Source organism: Phyllostomus hastatus, unplaced genomic scaffold (genome assembly GCF_019186645.2).
Source record: "Phyllostomus hastatus isolate PE091 unplaced genomic scaffold, TTU_PhHast_1.1 phas_scaffold_46, whole genome shotgun sequence".
Taxonomy (NCBI): domain Eukaryota; kingdom Metazoa; phylum Chordata; class Mammalia; order Chiroptera; family Phyllostomidae; genus Phyllostomus; species Phyllostomus hastatus.
The window spans coordinates 45,395,958-45,416,551 of NW_025334032.1; the positions used below are offsets into that span (position 1 = coordinate 45,395,958).

Consider the following 20,594-nt stretch of genomic DNA (forward strand, 5'->3'; position numbering starts at 1 on the left):
TGACAGAGCCCCTGAACGGCCCCCGGCGGGTCACTGCGACCGCACTCGCGTGCAGGATTTGAGAAGCGGAAGGGGTTTCCGTGGCACGGTTTGGTGTTTGATTGGTGATGTCTGGCGTTCCAAGATTAACTCCACTTGGTTTCCTCAAGGCCGTGGTCTCAGCGTCCAGACGCGAGCCTGGCTCCCAGAGAGCCTCGGCAGAGGTCAGGGTCTCAGCTAAGGAGTTGCAGGGGTCAGAGGTCAAAGGGCAGCCCTCCGGCCGCCAGGCCTGGGTGTGGAGCCCCAGGGTGTGGAGTCTCTGCCAGTCTCGGTGAGCGCGTGCTTACCGGCGGGGTTAGGTCTCAGGGTCGACAGGGTGGGTCCAGGTGGGAGTCAGGTCAGAGGGAGGAAGGGCAGGGAGCTGCAGCTCCTGCTGCCGAGACTGTGCCTGGCAAACGCCCTCCCGGGCGGCCAGTCCAGGAAGCTCCTGGGCCTGCAGGGGAGGCTCCCAGATGGCGCCCCGCCCCCGCCCCCACCCCCGGCCTCTGAGGCTGACAGCTGCAGTGCGGAAGGCGGGTGGGGGGACCAGCACCGCCCGGCACCTGGTCTGTGACAACTGTGTTTCCCACGCAAAGTACACATGCAGCTGCAAGACGGCTGTGAACCTCTGGCAGGTGGTGTGTTCCGGAATCCTCTTTAACCATTCAAGCATTTGTTGTTTCAATGACTCAGCAGAGGGATCAGCCGTCTGTGTCTCTGGGAAGTGCACCACGTTTACACAGAGAAACACACGGACAGCAGAGAAGCACTGACCCCCCGTCTGTGTGAATCCACAAGCCTGTGCTCCAGCCCCGTGACCGAGCCCTGCCCCCCTCCCCTTGGGGCCGCCGTGCAAGGCCTCAGAACGAGAGCACGTGTCCCTTCCCCGGCCTCGCACGCACTGAGCGCGTCCCCTTCGAGTCCCAGTTCCTCACAGTGTGACTCGTGCTGTCGGGTCCCCGGTCTAAGTCGACCCCTTTCACACGAGGCACGGCCTTCTACAAGCTGCGGCGCCTGACTGGCAGGGGCACGGCCTCTGTCCCCTGAGACTGCCAACTTAAAAAATAAAATTTACAACAGCCCACATGGCAGTAGCCGTCCAGTGTGAATGGATCAAAATTATTCCTATTTTTTGTCGCTTGGCCACAAATATCCTTTCTGGCGAGCCGCAGACATTTAGGGATTAGTTTGCATCTGCCGTGGGGTGAAGGGGTGGGAGACCGCCGATCTAAAGAAGGAAGAAACGCTAGGGAAACCGTTGATTGTTCCCACTGACCGCCGCCTCAATGATTCCAGTATTTAAATTAAAGACCACTCGGCAGCTGGCCCTGGCCGCCCCGGTGAGGCGACCGCGTGCGCACCGCGGCCGTGGGCGGGGGGCCCGCCCCGTCTCACCCGCCCGTGCTTCCCCCGCAGCGGTCCTGTGCAGCCCGCCGCCCCGCGTGCCGCACGCAGAAGTGGAGGGAGCCGACTTCCGCTGGGGCGCCAGCGTCAGTTACCGCTGCGCGGCCGGCTACCAGCTGGCCCAGCCCGCCATCCTGTCCTGCGAAGGCCGGGGCGTGTGGAAGGGGGAGACGCCCCAGTGCCTGCGTAAGTCCCCCGGCTCGTGTGCCCCTCGGGGGGTCCCTGCGTCCGCAGCAGCGGGAGCCCCCGAGGGTGTGTTCCAGGAGACAGCCGGCCCTTGTCGTGCCCAGCCAGCGATGATGGGCGGCTGTCTGCTCCGGGCCTGCATGCCCAGGGGGGACTCCATCCCGTTGATCTGAGAGTCGGACAGAGAGGCGGCCCAGAACGTGGGTGGGGGGGGCGGCAGTTAGGCCACCTGACCCGGGCCCCCCCCCACGGCTGACTTCCCTGTTGTTCCCTCCGCAGCCGTGTTCTGTGGGGACCCGGGCACCCCCGCGGAGGGCCGGCTCAGCGGCAGGAGTTTCACCTACAAGTCTGAAGTGTCCTTCCAGTGCGCGCCGCCCCTCGTCCTGGTGGGCTCCCCCAGCAGGACCTGCCAGGCAGACGGCTCGTGGAGCGGCGTGCAGCCCACCTGCATCGGTAAGGACGGCGAGGCCGCCCGGGGTGGAGGTCGGGGGAGGATGCATCGTTCTGGAACCGTGTCCCCTGTGGGCACGCGGTGTCCCCGGGGTGGGCGGGGGGTCCCTGTGTGAGTGCGGACGGGACCCCACCTCCATCACACAGATGAACTTGGAGTGCCAGTTAGAAACCAGCCAAGGTAGCTCCTAGACATCGGTCCCTTGCTGCACAGTCCCCACCCCCTGCCCAGGTCGTCTGACACCTGCCCGCACACTGAGGGGTGCGCCAGCGGTCGTCATTGCCGTTCTCCAGAACAACCAGCCGCAGCCAGGAGGGCAGGCGGCCGGCCATGCCACTGCCCGTCTGTCCCTTCGGTCCCCGCAGAAGCAGCCAGACTGGCAGTGATGTCGGTCAGAGTCACGTGGGCACTCGGGTTCCGACGGCCTTAGGGTGTGGGGACGAAACTTGCAAGTCAGAAGAGACCGTCCCCCTGTCCTAATGTCCCATGTCCTGAAGCCCCCATGTATGTGTAGGTCGAGTCCCTGCTCAGACAGGAATTCCCCTGGTGACAGTGTCAGCCGCACATGAACCAGAACCCTGACTCCCCGCCTTGGGGCACAGCCGCTGCCGGGGCCCCGAATCCCAGCCGGACGAACCTTGTCCCCGGCTCTGCGGGCCGGAGCGTGGGTGTGCAGCGCGTCCGTGCCGAGCCGCTGACCGCCTGTGGTCGTGGTGGTTCTCTGAGCAACCGAGCGGTGTCGGCCGGAAAACAAAGGCACAGGCACTAGGCAGATAATTCCAGTGAAGCGCCCAGCCTTCAGTGGCTAACAGAAAGACTCCCGCCGCTGGGTTTACGCGGCGGCTGCGTGGTAGCCGTCTCCGTGCTGGAAACCCATTTCTCCCCCAGTGGCCCAGTTTCTCTTGAAGACCATTGTTTCCCTGTAGCCGCTGAAGAGGCTCGAGTCGTAAAGCTTTGTGCTTCTTGTCTTGACGGCGGAAGCCCCTGCCTCCGGGAGAAATGTCACTGTCCGTCTAGCAGGGGCTTGGGTTCTGAAGCATTGCGTGTACTTCCCCCGTGTTGGGGGAAATGGATTTAGGAGAACCAAATGATGCCGTGGGTGACCGAGGGAGCTGGCCGTTCCGTGAGTTGTTTAAAAGCTGAGGACTGTTACAGGCGGTCATTGACGGCAAAGCATCATGAGCCAGCCCGGTAGCGTGTCAGGAGAAAAACGGAAACCAGAGCGTGAGAACCGGTGTGCCTGCTCTGACACAGAAAGCCACACGCACAGCAGTGCAGAGTGGGAGGGAGCACTGCCCAGTAACATCTGGAAAGACAACAGGGCAGATGAGAATAGCAGTTTACTTCCCGGTTGCCGTACAAAACATCTTGGACATTTGCGGAAACACAACTTCTGAACGCTGCAAGACCTGGGAGGGGAAATGGTGGCGTTCCTGTCAGAGCCAGCGCTCTAGAGGGGTGTTGTTTCTTTGATCTTGAATTTCAGACCCCGCCCATAACGCCTGCCCGGACCCCGGCACGCCGCCCTTCGGGATACAGAACAGCTCGCGAGGATACGAGGTATTGCATGTTTGCTTCCCGCGTCCTCCGGGAGTGTCACACGCCATCGGTAGTAAACATGTGTGCACATTTTCATGTGCCGCGTCCGATCCCTGTCCCGCTGGCCCACACGGCATTCATCCCGCCAGAGTTATTTCCGGGGGGCGCTGTTCCACCTGAGATGGTCGGGCTTGTTTGCCCTACTGATTTCCGTTTCAAAGCACGTGTGCGTTGCTTTTTTTTTTTTTTGGAATGTGGAACTGATGTGTCAGTTCTCGAATTAGCACGCACCCCCCCCCCGCCGAATAGCTCCATGCAGAAGGGCCCCATGTGGCGACCCCAAATCCTGGGCCAGTGTTTCGGTCCACGCACTCCCGCCCCCGAGGCGGAAAAGACTGTGTCTGTGTGGGATCTCTTCTCCACACGATCCCGCAGAACTCGACGAACTACCAGCAAACTCAACACCACTTTCGAACACCCGTTGGACTTTTTTAAAGAAAAAGCACATTAACATTATTAGTGGAAGCATTAGAGGAATCACTGAACATGGAGGGCCATGCAGCTTCACATGCACCCTGGTGACCGGTCGGTCACCGAGGGACCCGGGCCGTCCGGTGGCCGGGCCCCGAGAGCAGTGAACGTGCTCCCTGCTTGCATGGGGGGAAGTCTCCCTTTCTCTCCGGCCCTCCTCCCTCCCGTCCCTCCCCAGACCCGAGGCCCCCTCCTTGGATCTCAGGGACGCACACGCCGCCTCCCGAGGGCGCTCCTCCCGGGGCGAAGGGACCCCTTGCGGCCCCGGGGTTGAGTCGCGCCCGTCTGCTGTCAGGTCCCGCAGCCGCCCCAGGCCTCGGGGACAGGCTGTCAGGCCCTCGGCAGGCCACGCCCAGGAGGCGGGAATAGAGAGAACTCGGCAGACGCTGTCACTCCCACGTCCCACTGCGGCGCTCCGGTCTCGGCCCGCGGGGTCCCCGCGGTCCCTCGGCTGCCCGCGTGCAGCCTGCAGACAGGAGACCAAACGGGGGCGGTGCTGGGCGCCATCTGTGCTGGGTACACTGTGGTCCATCCGAAATGAAGGGGGACGCGACACCCCTCCCCCCCCAGTGATGCAGGCACAGGACGCCCACACGAGTGACAGGTTGGGGCCCAACGCGAGACTCGCTGGTCACGTAAAGGAGGGGCCTCCCCTCCACGGGGCGGGGCTCTGCGGGTCCGAGTGCAGCGGGTGAGCTGTCGCTGGTGTCCGCCCGCGCCCTGCGCTGCGGCTTCACGCAGGTGAAGGGGCCGAGTCAGCCTCAGACCACCCCGTGTCCGTGCTGCTGGCCGGTCACTCCGTGCAGGCAGACGGCTCCCCTTCCCCGGCCAGCCGGCCGGGCCCCGTACACTGACCGACCCCTGGCAGCTGGCGCCGCTGCACCCCCGGGGCCAGGCGCATCCTGCTGAGAGTGCCCCCCTCCCAACGGACCCCCTGATCGTCCCGGCGCTGACCCCGAGGGCCCTGCGTCTCCCTCCTGCCGGCCCCCCATCAGCAGGTCGCCGGAAGGCCCCCCTGGACTCCCAGCCGGAGTCCAGGGGAGGGCGGTGGGGACCACCCTCTGATCCCATCTTGAACTTGCAGCTTAGTTATTCTCGTGAAGTTCAGATAAAGGTGCATTTTTTAAAATAAACCCCAACCTCACCGTTGGAGGCCGGGGCTGAGAAGCCGCTACTGTTTCTGACTCTCGCCGTCCCTCCTCCGTGGGGCGACTGTGTCCAGGCGTTTGCTGGCCATCACTGCTCCCAGAGTCCCAGGAGGGAGATGCGGGCTGGCCAGGGGGCAGCCCAGCGGCAGAGGGTCTGAGTGCCCCCGTGTGAGGAGTCTCAGAGCACAGAGCAGGCACCACGGTGGGCGGTGAGCAGGGCACTCACGTGGCTTTGCGACAGAGCCTCCAGACGCAGCAGGGTCGCAACCCCACGCACAGGGCGGCGAGCAGGCCCAGACGGCCTTCCGTGGGGGGAGTCTCTTCACCCAGCTCTGGTCTCGTGTTCCTGATTTGAGTGACCTCTCCACACGTGACCGTAACTCACTCTCTGAAAGCACGTTTACTGGCCCCTGGAACCTGCCAGGGCCCCTCCAGGCCAATCCAGGGACAGGACAGCAAGCGCAGGAGAGACGCAGTGTGGGTGAGGCTGGGACACGGAGAAGGCGCATCCCTCCGCGGCACTCTGGGATCACGGGGCGGGGGGGGGGGCGGGCAGGGGGTAGAGCGCGCTCGGAGAAGGCGAGTGTGGCGCCGTCTCCAGGGCGAGGCGCGCTCCCCTGGCCGAGGTCCGGCGGGACGACGTGGCAGGGAGCAGCCAGGCGCTCAGGCCGAAGCTCCCCGTGCAGACGGGGTTTGAAGGAAGCTCGGATGGAACAGGGTTGGCCAGTGCCTGGGAGCGTCAACAGCAGTAATTCGCTCATAAATATCGGTTGGTATGGCAGTAGCAGGGGAAAATGGGGGGAAAAGATGATGACAAAGTGAAGAGAGGTGAGGCAGAAACGAAAGGAAAACGACACGTTCAACACCCAAGTGAGTCGCCTCCGGGCGCGCACGGCTCGCTGGGTGTAAGAGCTCGGCGAGGCCTGGGCGGCCGCCGGGGCTGGGGACCCGCGCGCTCGCCCGCACACGTGGGTCGGAACGCCCGGGACCACCCTCCACGGCGCCCCTGAGCTCCTGTCCGTCTCCCTGCCAGGTGGGGAGCACGGTGTTTTTCAGGTGCAGGAAAGGCTACCACGTCCAAGGCTCCACCACGCGCACCTGCCTGGCCAACCTGACCTGGAGCGGGATCCAGACCGAGTGCATCCGTAAGTGCGGCCCGTGGGCGCGGCCGGCGCCCCCGGTGTTCCCGGGGGCTGGGGAGGGCTTCCCGGGGGCTGGGGAGGGAGGTAGTGAGGGGCCGGCCTGTTTTCGCGTGATTGATGGTTTTGAGTTCCCTAAACTAGTGTTTCTCCAAGTTCCATTCCCTAGAACCAGCAGCGCCAGCATCCCCTGCGGGTTTGGTGGACACGGGGTTCTCCGCCCCCTGCCCACAGCCGCCAATCAGAAACCCCAGGGGGGGCGGGGCGAGGAGGGACCGCGTGCTGAGGCTTCCCAGGGATGCTGGACATGAGCGTTTGGGAAGTCCCTGTGGTCTGACCATCCCCGCGGCTCCTCGGGTCAAAGTTCATGTCCTGACGGAGCCGTGGGCGTTCGGAGACGTGTCCGCCCTGCTGGGTGGACGGTTAGCGAGGCAGCCTCTCACCCCCACCGCCTTGGCATCTCCCCCCCTCCCTCCGGCAAACCTCACCAGAGCAGGCGGTTGTAAAAACTGCCCCGGTGGTAGTAGACAAGGTGCGATCTCCATCACACGGGAGCTCGCCGGAGTCCGAGACACAACGGTGCTCCCAGCAGCTGTGTCCACAACGTGGGTACCGTAAACGCGTTTTGTAATGACCTGCCGAGCCCTCTACTCGAGGGGTGCACCAGTGCACAGACTTTACAAAGGACGTGAAGTTACTTGAGATCTAAGCAGCAAAATCTTGTTGATTCCTAACTTCTATTTGGACAGGAAATGAGATCTCTAGTAATTCCATCACTAAACACACGTCACATTTTTACCAAAAATAATTACTCATTTAACTGAATAGTCAGTTCTCCAGTGGCCTGGAGACAAACATCAAGGCACATTTCTAACCATGTGCCAGGCTGTGCGTGTGTGCAGTTTATAGGACTGGCCCTTTAAGGAAATCCAACATGTTACTGATCTTACTGGTATCTCCAAAACAATCTGTTTATTCCAAAGCTGTGATTTCTATTCTAAATGTCTCCACGCAATCACACATACATTAGTCGAGAGGAAGCTATACATGCACACATACGGGGTGGGCAAAAGTCAGTTGCCAGTTATTCATGTGGGAAATAATACAACAACCATTAAGTGATAGTACGAGGATGAGTTCTGTAGTTCGCATACTCATCACTGTAAACTACTTTTGTGTGTGCATATGTACACGGATGGGGGGGAGAGACAGAGAGAGAGAGAGAGGAGGGAGGGAGGAGGGGCAAACGCCAGCCTTCCCGCGTGTTGAACGGTGCAGAGCGAGAGGGGGATATCGGTGATGACTCAGTCGATACTGTACTCATGCTTCTAAAACACAAAGTAGCTTGGAAGCCCCTTCCAAGGTGTCGCCCCATTTCCCCCCGTCTTCAGCCACCTGGGGTAAGCGCATAGCAAACCGCGCTTCCGCGCCCCCTAACGGGTGAATGCTGTTGCAGCGCACGCCTGCAGACAGCCGGAGACGCCGGCGCACGCGGACGTCCGGGCCATCGACCTGCCCACCTTCGGATACACCTTAGTGTACACCTGCCACCCGGGGTTCTTCCTGGCCGGGGGGTCCGAGCACCGCACGTGCAAAGCCGACATGAAGTGGACGGGGAAGTCGCCCGTCTGTAAAAGTAAGTCACCGGCGAGCACGCCTCCCGCAGAGCGGAGAGGAGGCCCCGCCCACCAGGCTGCGGCGCCGGCGGGAGGCCCCGCCCCCTGCCCCCTTCTGATTGGCCTAGTGGGCCCCGACTCTGTCCGTGCTTCCTGTGTGTGTGCACGTGTGTGCACGTGTGTGCAGTACGTGTCTGGCACTGTGGAGGCGTAGGCGCAGGAGAGATGCAGGCGCTACTGCGTGCTGGTCACATTTTAACCCAAGTAGAAGAGCTGTTTGCTTAAAGAAAACCAATATGAGTTCAAAGAAAACAACGTATTTTGGAGACACATGTTTTTTAATGAAAATGAACAAGTATCACCACGTATGGGTGCGCAGTGAATTAAACTCTGTCGTTGGTAAGGCCGCAAGCTGCGTGGTGGTGGAATGGAAGTTGACGTGTCCTTGACACTGGTTCTGTTTTTTTAAAATTGCAAAAACAGTGACCAGGGACAAGAGGCATGAATGACTCACACGTTTGTGTGCTCACGAGTGAGAGTGGGAACGCAGGCCAGACGGGGCGGCAGCCGCCCTCCCGGGCTCCTCCCCGCACTGACTCTCTGCACACGCACTGGGCACGGAACGCCATTGATGGAGGTCGCGTGCATGCGTACGTGTGTGCACGGTAAACCCCACGACCTTAGTTTTAGTTTCCTGGAGCGCGTTTGTAGTTCTGCAGTCAGGAACTCCTCACCCTCACGTCCGTTCCCCTTGCCCTTCCCTAACCCGAAATCAAAGTCAACAGACCAAAAAAAAAAAGATAATTTTTAGTTTGATACAAAACTACGAAAAGCTAAGAAATCGTGAGTTCAGTTTAACTCGAGAGACCAAATTCACTGTTCTGCAGGAGACACGATTTGGCGTTACGCGGTGGGCACCTGCAAGGGCGCTGGCCTGGGCAGGCAGGGACCTGTGGAGTGAAGGGAAGTTCTGGAATCCGAGTTGCTCTATCACGTTTCGGCCAGGGGCAGCGCATCCCGAGCAGGGGTCGGAACACGGACCGCGGAAACCCTGCTTTGCAAGGCTCTCTGTTGTAGCACGCCGAGTGGAGACGCGCCGGCCGGGCGGCGCGGATGCGTCCCCAGAGGCGGAGGGCGTCTTGGGGCATTCAGGGGTTCCAGTGGACGGGGGTGCGATGTGCCTCCTCCGGACACGCAAGGACTCTGGAGACAGGAGAACTGCTTCAACTTGACGTTTTTTTCAAACTGATTCCAAAATACCTGTTTTTGAAAGTGACGGTTTGTCTTTTTACTTGTAGGTAAAGGAGTGAGAGAAGTTAATGAAACAGTTACTAAAACTCCAGGTTTGTATACCAGACCAGCTATAGATCTAAGTCACATGCAGTGATTGGTTCTCTACTCTGGGCAGCGAGACAAATTTTGGCGTGCAATCTCTGACCCCACTAGCCCATGACCGAGTTAGCGTGTCGGTGACCGAAATCGCCAAGGCCACGCAGCAAATTCCTAGCGCTCTCACGACCGCGGTTGGTTAACAGAACAGCGGTGCTTGGAAGGAGGGGCCTCCGGCGTGACCGCGCACCGCGCCCCTAGAGGCGCCGCGGGCACTGTGCCGCGCCCGGGGCCGGTGTTGCCGACAGGAAGTGATATAATGGAGAGCCTTATAAAGAGGGTTGGGGTCCTTTCCTCTCCCCGAGGAAGCGGGCCTGGGCGACGCCTTTGACCCCGAGTTGAGCAGCTCAAACCTGGAGCCTGCTCTCCCCAGGATTCTCCGTGCTTCGGGAAGCCTCTGCCCCTCCCCCCATCTCAAGAGTCGAACTAGCGCCTTCTGGTGCGGGCGTGCGATGCCTGGCTAAACGCACCACGGAGCGAATAGAAAAGACGCAGCCCCGCCTCCTAAGGAAGCTATTGGTTATCTCTCCCAATCAACTGCCCTGTCTTATCCAGGGTATTAACTCCAGACAGCATTTAAATGATACAGTGTGCCCCAAGTTGTAATTTAACTCAAGCTTTTTTAAAACAGCGGTAGAAAACCTTTGTAATTACGTAAGGCCCCTTCCCTGGATGTCCCGCACTCGGGTTTCAGCGCTGGTTTCTTAGACTGAAGGACCCAGCACCGTGTCCACTGTGCAGAGGGGTAGAACACCCTTGCTGGGTCACATGCTGGCTGGGTCACACTCAGAAATCCTTAGAGGAGGGAAAAGGCACTACGTGTTACAGGAATTTCTGCGAGTGCACCGCAAAGTGTAGAAACTCCCTGTATGAAACCCACCTTCCCAGGCTGTTCTAGTTAGCTGTTATTTACGAAGTGAACACGCCTCCTCTACAGGCTACATTGTCTCCCAGGGAAGGAGGGAAGGAAGGCAGGAAGGAAGGAAACCTCCGTGGTGTCGGGCTCCTGTTTGCTTAGTTCTGTTTAAGAGACCGAAACAGTGTATCCGTCTTGTTTGCTTTCTGAAGTGCGCTCGTTGCTATTGTTAGACCGGATCTTGTTCGGACACGCCTGCTGTCTGGCGGCTGCGCTGCTGCACGCTACCCGCTGAAAGTCCCATGACAGGGACCCAGAATGACCCATCCGCCCCTCACGGTCACATGTGAGCGAGAACGAGCCACTTCCGAGGCCCCATTCTGAGTCTCCCCCAAAAGTCCCTTCAGTGACGGCCTGGGCAAGCACATTAGGCGCCCCGCCTGAGTGGGTGAACTCTGATTAGGGGAATCAAGCCGTCTTGATGTTATTTTTTTGTTGTTTTTTTTAAACTTATGTTGTTAGGGTTTGTTTGTTTTTTTAAGATTTTTATTTATTTATTTTTAGAGAGGGAAGGGAGGGAGATAGAGAGAGAGACATCCATGTGTGGTTGCTGGGGGCCGTGGCCTGCAACCCAGGCATGTGCCCTGACTGGGAATCGAACCTGCGACACTTCGGTTCGTAGCCCGAGCTCAATCCACTGAGCTACGCCAGCCAGGGCTTGTTATTTTAAAAGCCACTCATCGCCTGGCTGGTGCAGCTCAGTGGATTGAGCGTGGGCTGCGAACTAAAGTATTGCAGGTTCGATTCCCAGCCGGGGTTGCAGGCCACGGCCCCCAGCAGCCGCACATTCAAGTTTCTCTCTCTCTCTCTTCTCCCTCCCATCCCTCTCTAAAAGTAAATATATAAATCTTTTTAAAAATAAGCCACTCATCTTGGTAAAGGACGCCACGTGGGGCTTGCGGGTGAAGGCCTGGAGGCCGTGAGGCCGGTAGACAGAGGCGGCGTTCAGTGTCGTTCCCAGCGAGCAAACGCATCGGACACGGGCGTTGATATCTCAGGGTTACTCTGGTTTCATCTGCTGAAGTGTGGTGATTCGGAAGTCGGGCCCACTCAGGACAGGAGGGTGGGAGTCCCTCTTCGACTCTCCCGTGGCCAGGGTGTGTCCTGCGGGCCAGCCTGTCTGGGAGGACAGGGGAACGGCCAGCGGACCCTTTGGGCCCTGAGGAGCCAGGCGGCAGGCGCCGTGCCCCTGCGTCCCCAGCATCGGCTGCTCCGCGTGGGTCTGCGAGAAAGGGGGCCTCGCGCAGCCTGTTTCCTCCGGTGCCGCTTGTGGGGGCTCCTGTCTCGTGGGCCCCGCCTGGGGCACGTCCGAGGGACGAACAGCGGGGCCCCTGGCCCAGCTCGCCTCGGGCTCCCCAGAGCACCCCCGCCAACCCGGGGAGGGGGCGGGCGGAGACGTGGGGGAGTAAGTTTAATTTTCACGGTCGGTGCACACCAGGAGAGAACGCCTCAGCGGTCCTTCTGAGCTGCCCTGTCCCCAGGGAATTTTAACGTTTTGAACAGACTTCTTGCCTCTTCTTTCCGAATTCATCCACGCCTGCGACACGGGCCACCTTCCATCTGGCCTTCTTCCCCGGGGCCGGGGGGCGCAGAGGGGAGGAACGTCTCCACCTGGAGAGGGTTTGGCCCCCAGAGCGCAGCGGGCGGTCTCTCCACGCGGGGCCGGGCCGCACACGCTGCCTGAGGGCGGGCGGGACGTTCCTGGCTCAGGCCCCACGTCTGTCCTCCGAGCCTCCGCCCTCCCGAGCGAGAGTCGCTGGCACGCCGGCAGCCATCTCCCGGGGCAGCCTGCTGCAGGTCTCACCAGGCACCAGGCAGCCGGACCTGGTGTCGGGGGTCCCGGCGCCCCCTGCATTCCGGCCGCGGCCGGTCCACTCTGCCTCCGAACTCTCGCTCCCCCAAAGGGACGAGCGCGTGTCTGCCCCTGCGGGGCCCCCGAGGGTGCGCTTGGTCTCACAGGCGCTGCGAGGGGCCCGCGTGGGCCCGTCACCCTCGTCCTCGTCTCTGTCCGCGTGTGTGGCGTCTCCCCCAGCGAGTCCGCCCTCTCTGTCGAGAAGGACCCGCGTGGCCGGGCCCCGCCTCGGCTCACCCGCGCTGTGTGTCCTCCCCACAGTTCCCCCCGACGTGTTCTTCGTCAGCTCCGTGTGGCAGGGCCACTACGAGCACCTGGGGAAGAGGCAGCCAGCCACGCTGACCGTGGACTGCTTCAACGCCACCAGCAGCAAGGTGAACGCCACCTTCCGCGCCGCCGCCCAGGTGGAGCTGAAGCTGACAGGTAGGCCGGGCTGTCCTGAGGTGGGGTCCTGGGCCGGCAGCCCCCTGACTGTCCCCTGTCCCCCGGAGTGGGGGTCACCCTGCACTACATTAGCACCTTTCCCACGACGCTGGCTTTGACTCCCGACAGTCGCATCACCCCAGGGCCCAGGCCGGGCGATTTTCTGCTTCTGCAGCTCACAGACCAGCCCAGAAAAGTGCGCCGATTTGCTCAAGGTCATGCACGTGACATGTTAAGTCAAAGACAGGAGATTTGAGTCCAGAGAGGCAGGTCTCTGAGAGGTGTTCTTTGATAAATGGGTTTTTTTTTTCAGCCCAAACCTTAACTCTCACTCTAGAAATTCTCTTTGCTTTAATGCATTTGCTCCTGGTTTTGCGGTGGTTCGGTTTTCTGAGGGTTTCTTGGGGGGATCATCCCCCTGTTGATAAAATAACGACAGCTTAGACTTGCCGGCAGAAGGTTGCTCCCTCCAGCCGCAGCGTGCAGAGTGGGTCAGAGTTCGAGAGGTTCTGTGGATGCAGACGTCCTGGCTCTGAGGGTGGGAGGGGGCCTGGCCCACAGGCAGGCCCTCAGGTGCCCTCGTCCGCTGGGACTTGAATGGCGGCCCCCCGCCCTTCCTGTGCCGACGGCAGCTGGGATGCGAGGGGGTCGCTTCTCTCGTTTCCGTCAGAGACCGAGCTGATGCGGGCTCTGAAACAGACGGCGGCCCTGTCCCCCGTCCTGTCTTCTCCGCACAGAGGGACGGGCTCACTGTTACGTGTGTGTGTGTGTGTGTACCTGGGCCCCCTCCCGCGGACAGGGGACTCGCTGTGTGGCCATCAGGCCCCCACCTGTGGGTGCTGACGGCCGAGTCTCTGGGCGAGAGTGTGGGACCATCCCTCCGCCTTCCCAAGGAGCCGGGCAGTGTGACTGTTGCGTCACTTGGGCCCCCGGGGGTGTCCGTCACCGCGGCCACCACACTGCTCACGTCACCCTACGGGTGGATCTCCCCTGGGTACACAGCCGTCTTTCAGCGAGGTTGTGGCTGTGGGGTGCGGGTCAGACTCCCGTCCCCGTGAGTACACCGTAAGCAAAAACATGTTGGATTTCAAAAACGAGTATAATTGAAAGCATGTCAGTTTTGGTTTTTTTCCTGTGGGATAGATAGGTTGAAATGTTTCCCCAGAGTGTAGTGGACGATGCCCAGCTGAGACAGACGAGGACTTTAGCAGGAGGTGATTTTAAGGAAAGAGGTGCACAGCTCAGATTTGAAAACGTAACAACAGTTTCTCTTCTCTGGGGTGTTGCCGCCTCTCGGCCGTGTCCCAGCCCATGGCCACACGCCGGTGTCACACGGTCACACAGGCACTGCCCTGGGTCTCTCCGCAGGCGTGTACAAGAAGGAGGAGGCCCACCTGCTTCTGAGGGCCGTTCCCACGCACGGCCCAGTGGGCATCTTCGTGGGCAAGCTGGACGACGGCACCTGGGGCCTGGACGGCTACGTGAGTGCCCGGGGGACCGCCGGGCTCCGAAGGGTGCCCGAGGTGCGGGTGGCAAGGGGGCGTCTGTGAGGCGAGCGGGGAGGGCCGGTGCTTGGAGGGACGCCGAGGCCCCTCTGCGGAGTGACCTGGCCCTGCACCCCTCATCTTAGCCCAGAAGAAACCGAGTCCCCAAACGAGATGCCGATGGGCCAAGGCTCAAGGGCCGTCACGGCCGGGGCCACAGCAAGAACGCGGACTCGGGTCCCGAGGCCGCTGACGGCCACGCCCAGAGGAGCAGGGAGAGAGTCAGGACGCCCCTCGAAGGGGCTTCTCTGCAGCTCCAGCGTGTGTTTGTGCTGCGACTCGTCCCCCAACCCAGGGGCACAGCCTCCCGTGACGCATGCCAGCCCACTGCGGGCGGTGACCAGGGGCGTTTTGCACAACTCGGGCTGGGTGTGGTTTCCTGCCTTCGTCCCTTTCACAACGGACAGCTCATTCATCCACGCGTGTGCTGTGAATTTACGAGCCACTTTTGAGGTCAAAATGCGTCAGCATCTGTGTTAGTTGAACCTTACATCTGTATGCTTAAATCTTTAACTGCCCAGTCTCACCGTAGGGCACGGCCGAGAGGAAGCCTTAGCCTGTCCTCTCGGAGCAAGAGAGCCAGCGACCTGGGGGGGGCATGCCCACCCTCATTCCCGCCGTCTCCCCTGTTCCCGCGGCAGGTCTCCTCGGGGCTGGAGCGGGGCGGGTTCACGTTTCAAGGCGACGTCCGTGGCAAAGACTTCGGGAAGTTCAAGCTGGAGAGGCAAGGTGAGCCGCTTCCAAAGGGAGGGAGTGGGGGGCGGCCGGCGGGCCTTGGAACCAGGGTGCCGGGAGTGCCCGGGGGGCCGGAATGGGGGACACCGTGGGAAACAGCGGCGGCGGCGGAGGCGAACAGGTGTTGTAGCTCGGTGGGAAAACGAGAAACAAATGGCGACACGGGGGGGGAGAACTCGGGCCTCGAGCACCAGGTGTGGCCCTGCCGCCCTCACTGCGGACACTGGGGGGGGCGGGGGGGGGGAGAGCCGAGCACTGAAGAGCTCAGCAAACTCATCACCTGAGAAAGCTACACGTCAGCGGGAGCAGAAGTCCCCAAAGAGCCAGGGGAAGAGCATCAGCTTCAAAACCATATACCACAGACTCGAAGATCGGTCACCACTGCTTATCAAGATGTCCAGGCGTTTCGGAAACGATTTGGGGGGAGAGCAGAACGGGCCCGTGGGTGTCTGTCCGCTGGGTGTCACGAGTAGGTGCGCAGCACCCGGCGACGCCCTCCCACCGGACAGCCCCGCCCCAGAACGCACGGCAGACGGGGTCACGGCTCCCGTCTTCCTGTCCCGGTGCGTCCCCAGCGGGGCCGGCTTTAACCGCTGGAATCGGAGACAGTGCCCCCCCCCACACCGGGATCTCGAAGGACCCGCGGAGAGAAGTGACTTCAGGCCGAGTGCCGGACTGCACAGAGACCAGGGAATGATGACTGCGTGTAGCGCGCTTTGTGGGGGTGACGCCGGCTGTGTGCTGGTGCGCACAGACGCTCGTGCACACGCGCGAGAAAGCCTGCCAGAGACGGACAGACAGACCGACCGGCGGATGGGCACGCCCCTCCTTCCTCGGCCTTCGCCGTGCGGACGGACCACGCGCCGCAGGCCTGGCGTCCGGGTGGGGGGCGGCGTCCCGTCCCTCCCTCGGGAACCGCGGCACGCCGCGGGAGAGAGGCCGCTCCCCAAACCCGCGCACCGTGTGCGTCCCACTCCGGGGAGCGCCCAGACCAGGCCGGTCCACGGGCAGGAGGCAGATGCGAGTGTGCCCGGACGAGCGGCAGGGAGGATGGGGGGCGTCTGCTCAGGGACCCGGGGCTATCCCAGGGGAGGGGGCAGTGGCCCCAAAGTGGGCGGTGGCCGTGGCTGCAGCCCGGGAAACAGGACGACACACAGCGAGCCCGCAGACCTCGGCCGCCGTGTGTGTGAGCTTTGCACGGGGGCTGCACGGTGTGTGAGCGCCTCGCGAGGGCGCCGCTTACACACGGAAGGGCCGGGGCCGCGGCCGGCGAACCGCCTAGCGCCTCACTCCCGAGCGAGGAGGTGCAGGCGGGACAGCGCCCACGGGTGCTGCGCTGGGCGGGAGCGCAGCCAGAGCGGCCGCAGGGGGTCTGCTTCAGTGGGAACTCGGGGGGTGGGCAAGGGGGGGCAGGGCGGCGAGGGGAGGAGGTGGCGGTTCCACGCCGCACGGGGGCGCCGGCGTGTTTGACACGGCCCCCACGAAATAACGCTGAAACGAAGCCGGACCGCCGCCCTGGAGGGCAGCTGGGGAGGGTGCGGGACCCGGAGGCCACGAACTCGGCTGCACTCCGTCCCGCGTGGCGGTCAGACCCTGCTGGCGGGCAGCCCCGGCCCGGGGTCTGCTGCCTCCTCAGTGAAAATCGCCGGGCGGGCCCGACGGCCTTGGCAGTGGGCTGGCTGGACAAACTGCGGCCCGCTCCCCGAGCACCGCGCAGCACCGCACGCCTACAGCGCTAGTGGAGCCTGAGCGCTGCGTGCCGGCGGAAGAACCCCCCACACACAGTGCGGGTTGCAAAGCCGCATGTAAAGCCTGTCGGCCGCCTTCCCACTTTCTAGAAAAGCGATCAGAGAGACACAATCGTGTGCACGGACAGGTCTTTCCAAAGGTCGCTGCCGACTCCCCGAACCTGTGGCGTGCGGGGGCCTCAGGGGCCTCCGTTTCCCTCGGCCTCTGGACTGTTTATGTCCGTGCCTTTTCATGCCGCTGTTATTAACCCCGCGTGCGTGCATTGCCCTTCAAGTCGCTAAGACGAGGTCAATAGCTGAAATTAACCAGGAGCTTCCCCTGGCCTCGGGACTTCTGGGAAAGGCGGGGTGCATGATTCACAGCACCCCCTCCCTTGCTGCGCCGTGTTGGGGTGCGAAGTCCCCCGGGGTGCGTAGATTTTCCAGGGCGTTGTCGACCCGGAGTCTGACACCTGTCATGGCCGAGAGTGTGTAGTCTTTTTTTTTTTATTCACTCATTTTTAGAGAGGGAAGGGAGGGAGGGAGGGGGAGAGAGAGAGAGAGAGAGAGAGAGAGAGAGAGAGAAACATCAATGTGCGGTTGCTGGGGGTCATGGCCTGCAACCCAGGCATGTGACCCTGGCTGGGAATCGAACCTGCGACACTTTGGTTCCCAGCCCGCGCTCAATCCACTGAGCTACGCCAGCCAGGGCGAGAGTATGTAGTCTCGTTGCAGAAAACACTTCGGTGAGTTTAAGCAGAACACGAATCTGCGAGGGCGAGGCGAGGCGAGGCGACCCCCAGCGTTGTAAAACCTGGGACGGGCCGCAGGGCAACTTCCTGGGCGCCAGGGGGCGCCGGTGTGCCAGGCACGCCGCCAGGTTTTTATTATGTCACGAGTCTGCAGCCCAGCACCTGCTGACCCAGGCCTGGCACAGGCCCCGGGGTTCGGGAGGAAAGCTGCCCAAGCCGGCCTGGCCTGGCGGCACTTCCGTCCCGCGCACGCTGCGCGCTGACCCTTGTTGCAGGCAGTAGAGATGTCCGGGTAGGTGATCTTCACAACAAAGCGATGAGGTGGGTGCCCTCGGGGCACCATGCCCAGGACACCCCCCCCCTGCACCCCGCCAGTGGTGGCCAGGACTCCCCGTAGCCCTGCCTCTGCTCAGAGGACGGCGCTTGGTGCCTGTTCCGCCCTCAGCTGGCACCGACGCCAGGGGCATCCGTCTTGTCCCCACAGCCACGGGGGGCAGGTCCCAGCCTGCGTCACTCCCTGCAAGTGCAGTGTCCAGGGTGGGAGTGTCCGCGTGGCCCAACCGCTCACGTGCCCACCCAGGCACGAAGATTTAGAGACAGGCGCCTGGTGTGCAGGCGTGAGCGCGTCTGAAGATCAGCCATGACGCCCGAGTCCCGCGTGCTCCGGGTGGGGAAGGATCTCGGAAAGATGCCGCCGCGCGACAAGGAGCCGGCATCGGGCGAAATCGGTGCGCGTCAGAGCTTGGGGCGGAAGGGCGCAGCCGCGTACCGCCTCCGTTCAAGCCAGGGACAAGTCTTACTTATACCTTTTTATGTGGACATTCAAGGATTTTTATTAAAAAGCTGTTTAAGTACTTTAAACACTTCATTGTTTCTTTGCGCTGAGGTTCGTAGAAAGAGACAAAACAAGGCTTCTCTTGCGGTCCAGCGTCCCGTGCGTTCGGGCACTGCGCTTCTGAAAACGGTGGCGCCGCCCACGCGGCGCTTCTCGCCATCGCGGGTGTCGGGAGCTGTGCGCACAGCCAGCCCGCGCCAGGCCCGTCGCCCTCCGCGCCCCGGGAGCGGGACACTTAGTCAAGCCCCGCCGGCCGTCCCTCAGACGGGTCGGGGTTTGTGTCTCGGTCCCGGAGACGCACGTTACTGTCTCTCCGAAGGAGTCTCGGCGGGTCCTGCCAGCACCTCTTCTCCCTGGGGAATTTACACTCGCGCATAAAACGTGTCTCGCGGTGTGTGCTCACGGGCGCGCGGCTGATCTCCCTTTCGTCTTCCAGATCCGCTGAGCGCCGACCAGGACCCCGCGCGCCGCCCCCCGGGCACCAGCAGCGGCTCCGTCGCCGCGGCCATCCTGGTCCCCTTCTTCGCTCTGATCCTGTCAGGGTTCGCCTTTTACCTCTACAAACACAGGTACGGTGCTGCACCGCGCGCTGGCGCACGCGCCAACGGCCCCAAGTCGGTGCTGGGGCTGCGCGCCCTCCCTCTCACACGCGCCTGAGCGTGGCATGCTGTCCGGCGTTCGGCCGAGCGTGCAGGGCGCTCACACGTGGTGCCGCGTCGCTCTCGTTGGCCTTCCCGGTGAGCCCCTCCGAAAACCAGCGGCAGGGGAACCGGTAGCGGGGTTAGGAGGTGGCCGCTAGGTCTCACGTTCTGGCAGGGGAGCTGGATTTCCGTTCCCAGCGCCCCTGGCAGCTACGGGGGCGCGGAGAGGCCGTTCCCAGAGCCCCCCGCAGCTGCCTGCCGCTCCGGCAACTGTGACTTAAACAAGGTGTCCGCTCCTCGTTCCCTGTAACGAACACAGAGGAATCCTTACCAGGTGCGCAGCAGCGCCACACGCTCCGTCTCGTGAGAAAGGGTTCCGAGTATCTACTAGTTGCCATGTGTCTCCCAACAGGAAAATGGCAAAATTTAAAAAAAACTTAAATGGAATTGATCCTTTCCTTGGCATGGGCATGGAGGCAAAAAAAAAAAAAAACCCTAAACTAAATTTTGAAGAAGTTATAGATTCACTTACATTTTCTCCCTACAGAAAATGTTTTACCTGGAGGAATTTGGCCCATGCCAAAGTTCTTAAAATATTCTTTGGAATCTAATTAGCATTCCTACAGGTAATAACAAAAAATATATATATGATCCTATGTTTAAGATCAAGGTATGTTAAATGTGTCTTCTGTTTATTTATGCTGGAGGTTTCCTTTTAACAGGAACGTATACACAGCCGTTGAACAATGAGTCTAGCGTCTTCTCTGTAACTTGCTTGCTGGAGACAAAGTTGCATTCCCAAGCCTAGCTCACGTGCAGTGACGTCAGTGATGGCAGCGAGTGAGACGTTACATTTGTGTTTCAGTTCAGTTTGTCCGTAGTCCTAGCGGGCGGGCGCTTAGTGGCGAGGACCACTTTCTCAAGGTCGTCACACTGAGGGTAGGCGGACACCCACGCACAGTCTGCCCACCGCCCACATTGGCGACCTTCCCAGTCTACCCAGATTATTGGTTGGAATTGGATAATTCTTTGATTTGGGGAACCACTTCAGTTTTTCGAGTTCTCTTGGTAATCTCAACCAGCCACTCAAAAGAGGGAGCCCTGCGAGGGACAGCTGTGTGCCCCCCCCCCACCCTCCACCCCCCCCATCCCCGCCGGAGGATCTGTGGCCTCTTGTGGGCGTGGCTTCCTGCAGACGGAAGGGCCGGCGCAGGCCCCGCCCCAGGCGTGGGGCGTCGGGGCTCTGACCGCGTCCGCTCTCTCTCCTTCCTAGAACGAGACCCAAAGTGCAGTACAACGGCTACGCCGGCCACGAGAACAGCAACGGCCAGGCCTCCTTCGAGAACCCCATGTACGACACGAACTTGAAGCCCACGGAAGCCAAGGCCGTGCGCTTTGACACGACTCTGAACACGGTGTGCACAGTGGTATAGCCCCCGGCCCGGGGGCCGACTCATAGCCATACCTCTGACGGGCAAGCAGTGATTCCTTTGGTGCCATGGACCTCTCTCCCTCCTCCTCCTCCCGGCTCCGCCGCGCGCCCTCTCCCATCTCGTACCGGATTCACGCCGCGGGGACGTCCAGAGCGCGTGCAGAGTCTCCTGAGGACCGGCCACACCTGGCCCCCGTCCGGCTGCGCCCGCGTGGGGTCAAGGCGCCCTTGAGGAGGCCCGCCCGCCCACCCGCCCGGGCGCGCGGGCACACCTGCCTCAATGCCTCGGACGCCCAGTCTCCGGAGGCCGCGATGC

The 20,594-nt window shown here is 61.7% G+C and overlaps 1 protein-coding gene across 1 annotated transcript in view; it reads left to right on the forward strand.

Moving 5' to 3' along the window:
- The window catches only part of CSMD1 (CUB and Sushi multiple domains 1), a 687,628-nt gene extending 667,263 nt beyond the window's left edge, over window positions 1-20,365 (forward strand). The window contains exons 62-72 of the mRNA XM_045821269.1: window positions 1,435-1,608; window positions 1,888-2,061; window positions 3,546-3,619; window positions 6,311-6,422; window positions 7,873-8,052; window positions 9,331-9,375; window positions 12,451-12,612; window positions 13,981-14,093; window positions 14,798-14,885; window positions 18,642-18,774; window positions 20,120-20,365. Of these exons, the coding sequence (XP_045677225.1) occupies window positions 1,435-1,608; window positions 1,888-2,061; window positions 3,546-3,619; window positions 6,311-6,422; window positions 7,873-8,052; window positions 9,331-9,375; window positions 12,451-12,612; window positions 13,981-14,093; window positions 14,798-14,885; window positions 18,642-18,774; window positions 20,120-20,279 (1,415 nt within the window). The 3' untranslated portion in view covers window positions 20,280-20,365. The remainder of the gene's footprint in view (window positions 1-1,434; window positions 1,609-1,887; window positions 2,062-3,545; window positions 3,620-6,310; window positions 6,423-7,872; window positions 8,053-9,330; window positions 9,376-12,450; window positions 12,613-13,980; window positions 14,094-14,797; window positions 14,886-18,641; window positions 18,775-20,119) is intronic.
- The last annotated feature ends 229 nt before the right edge of the window (window positions 20,366-20,594 follow it).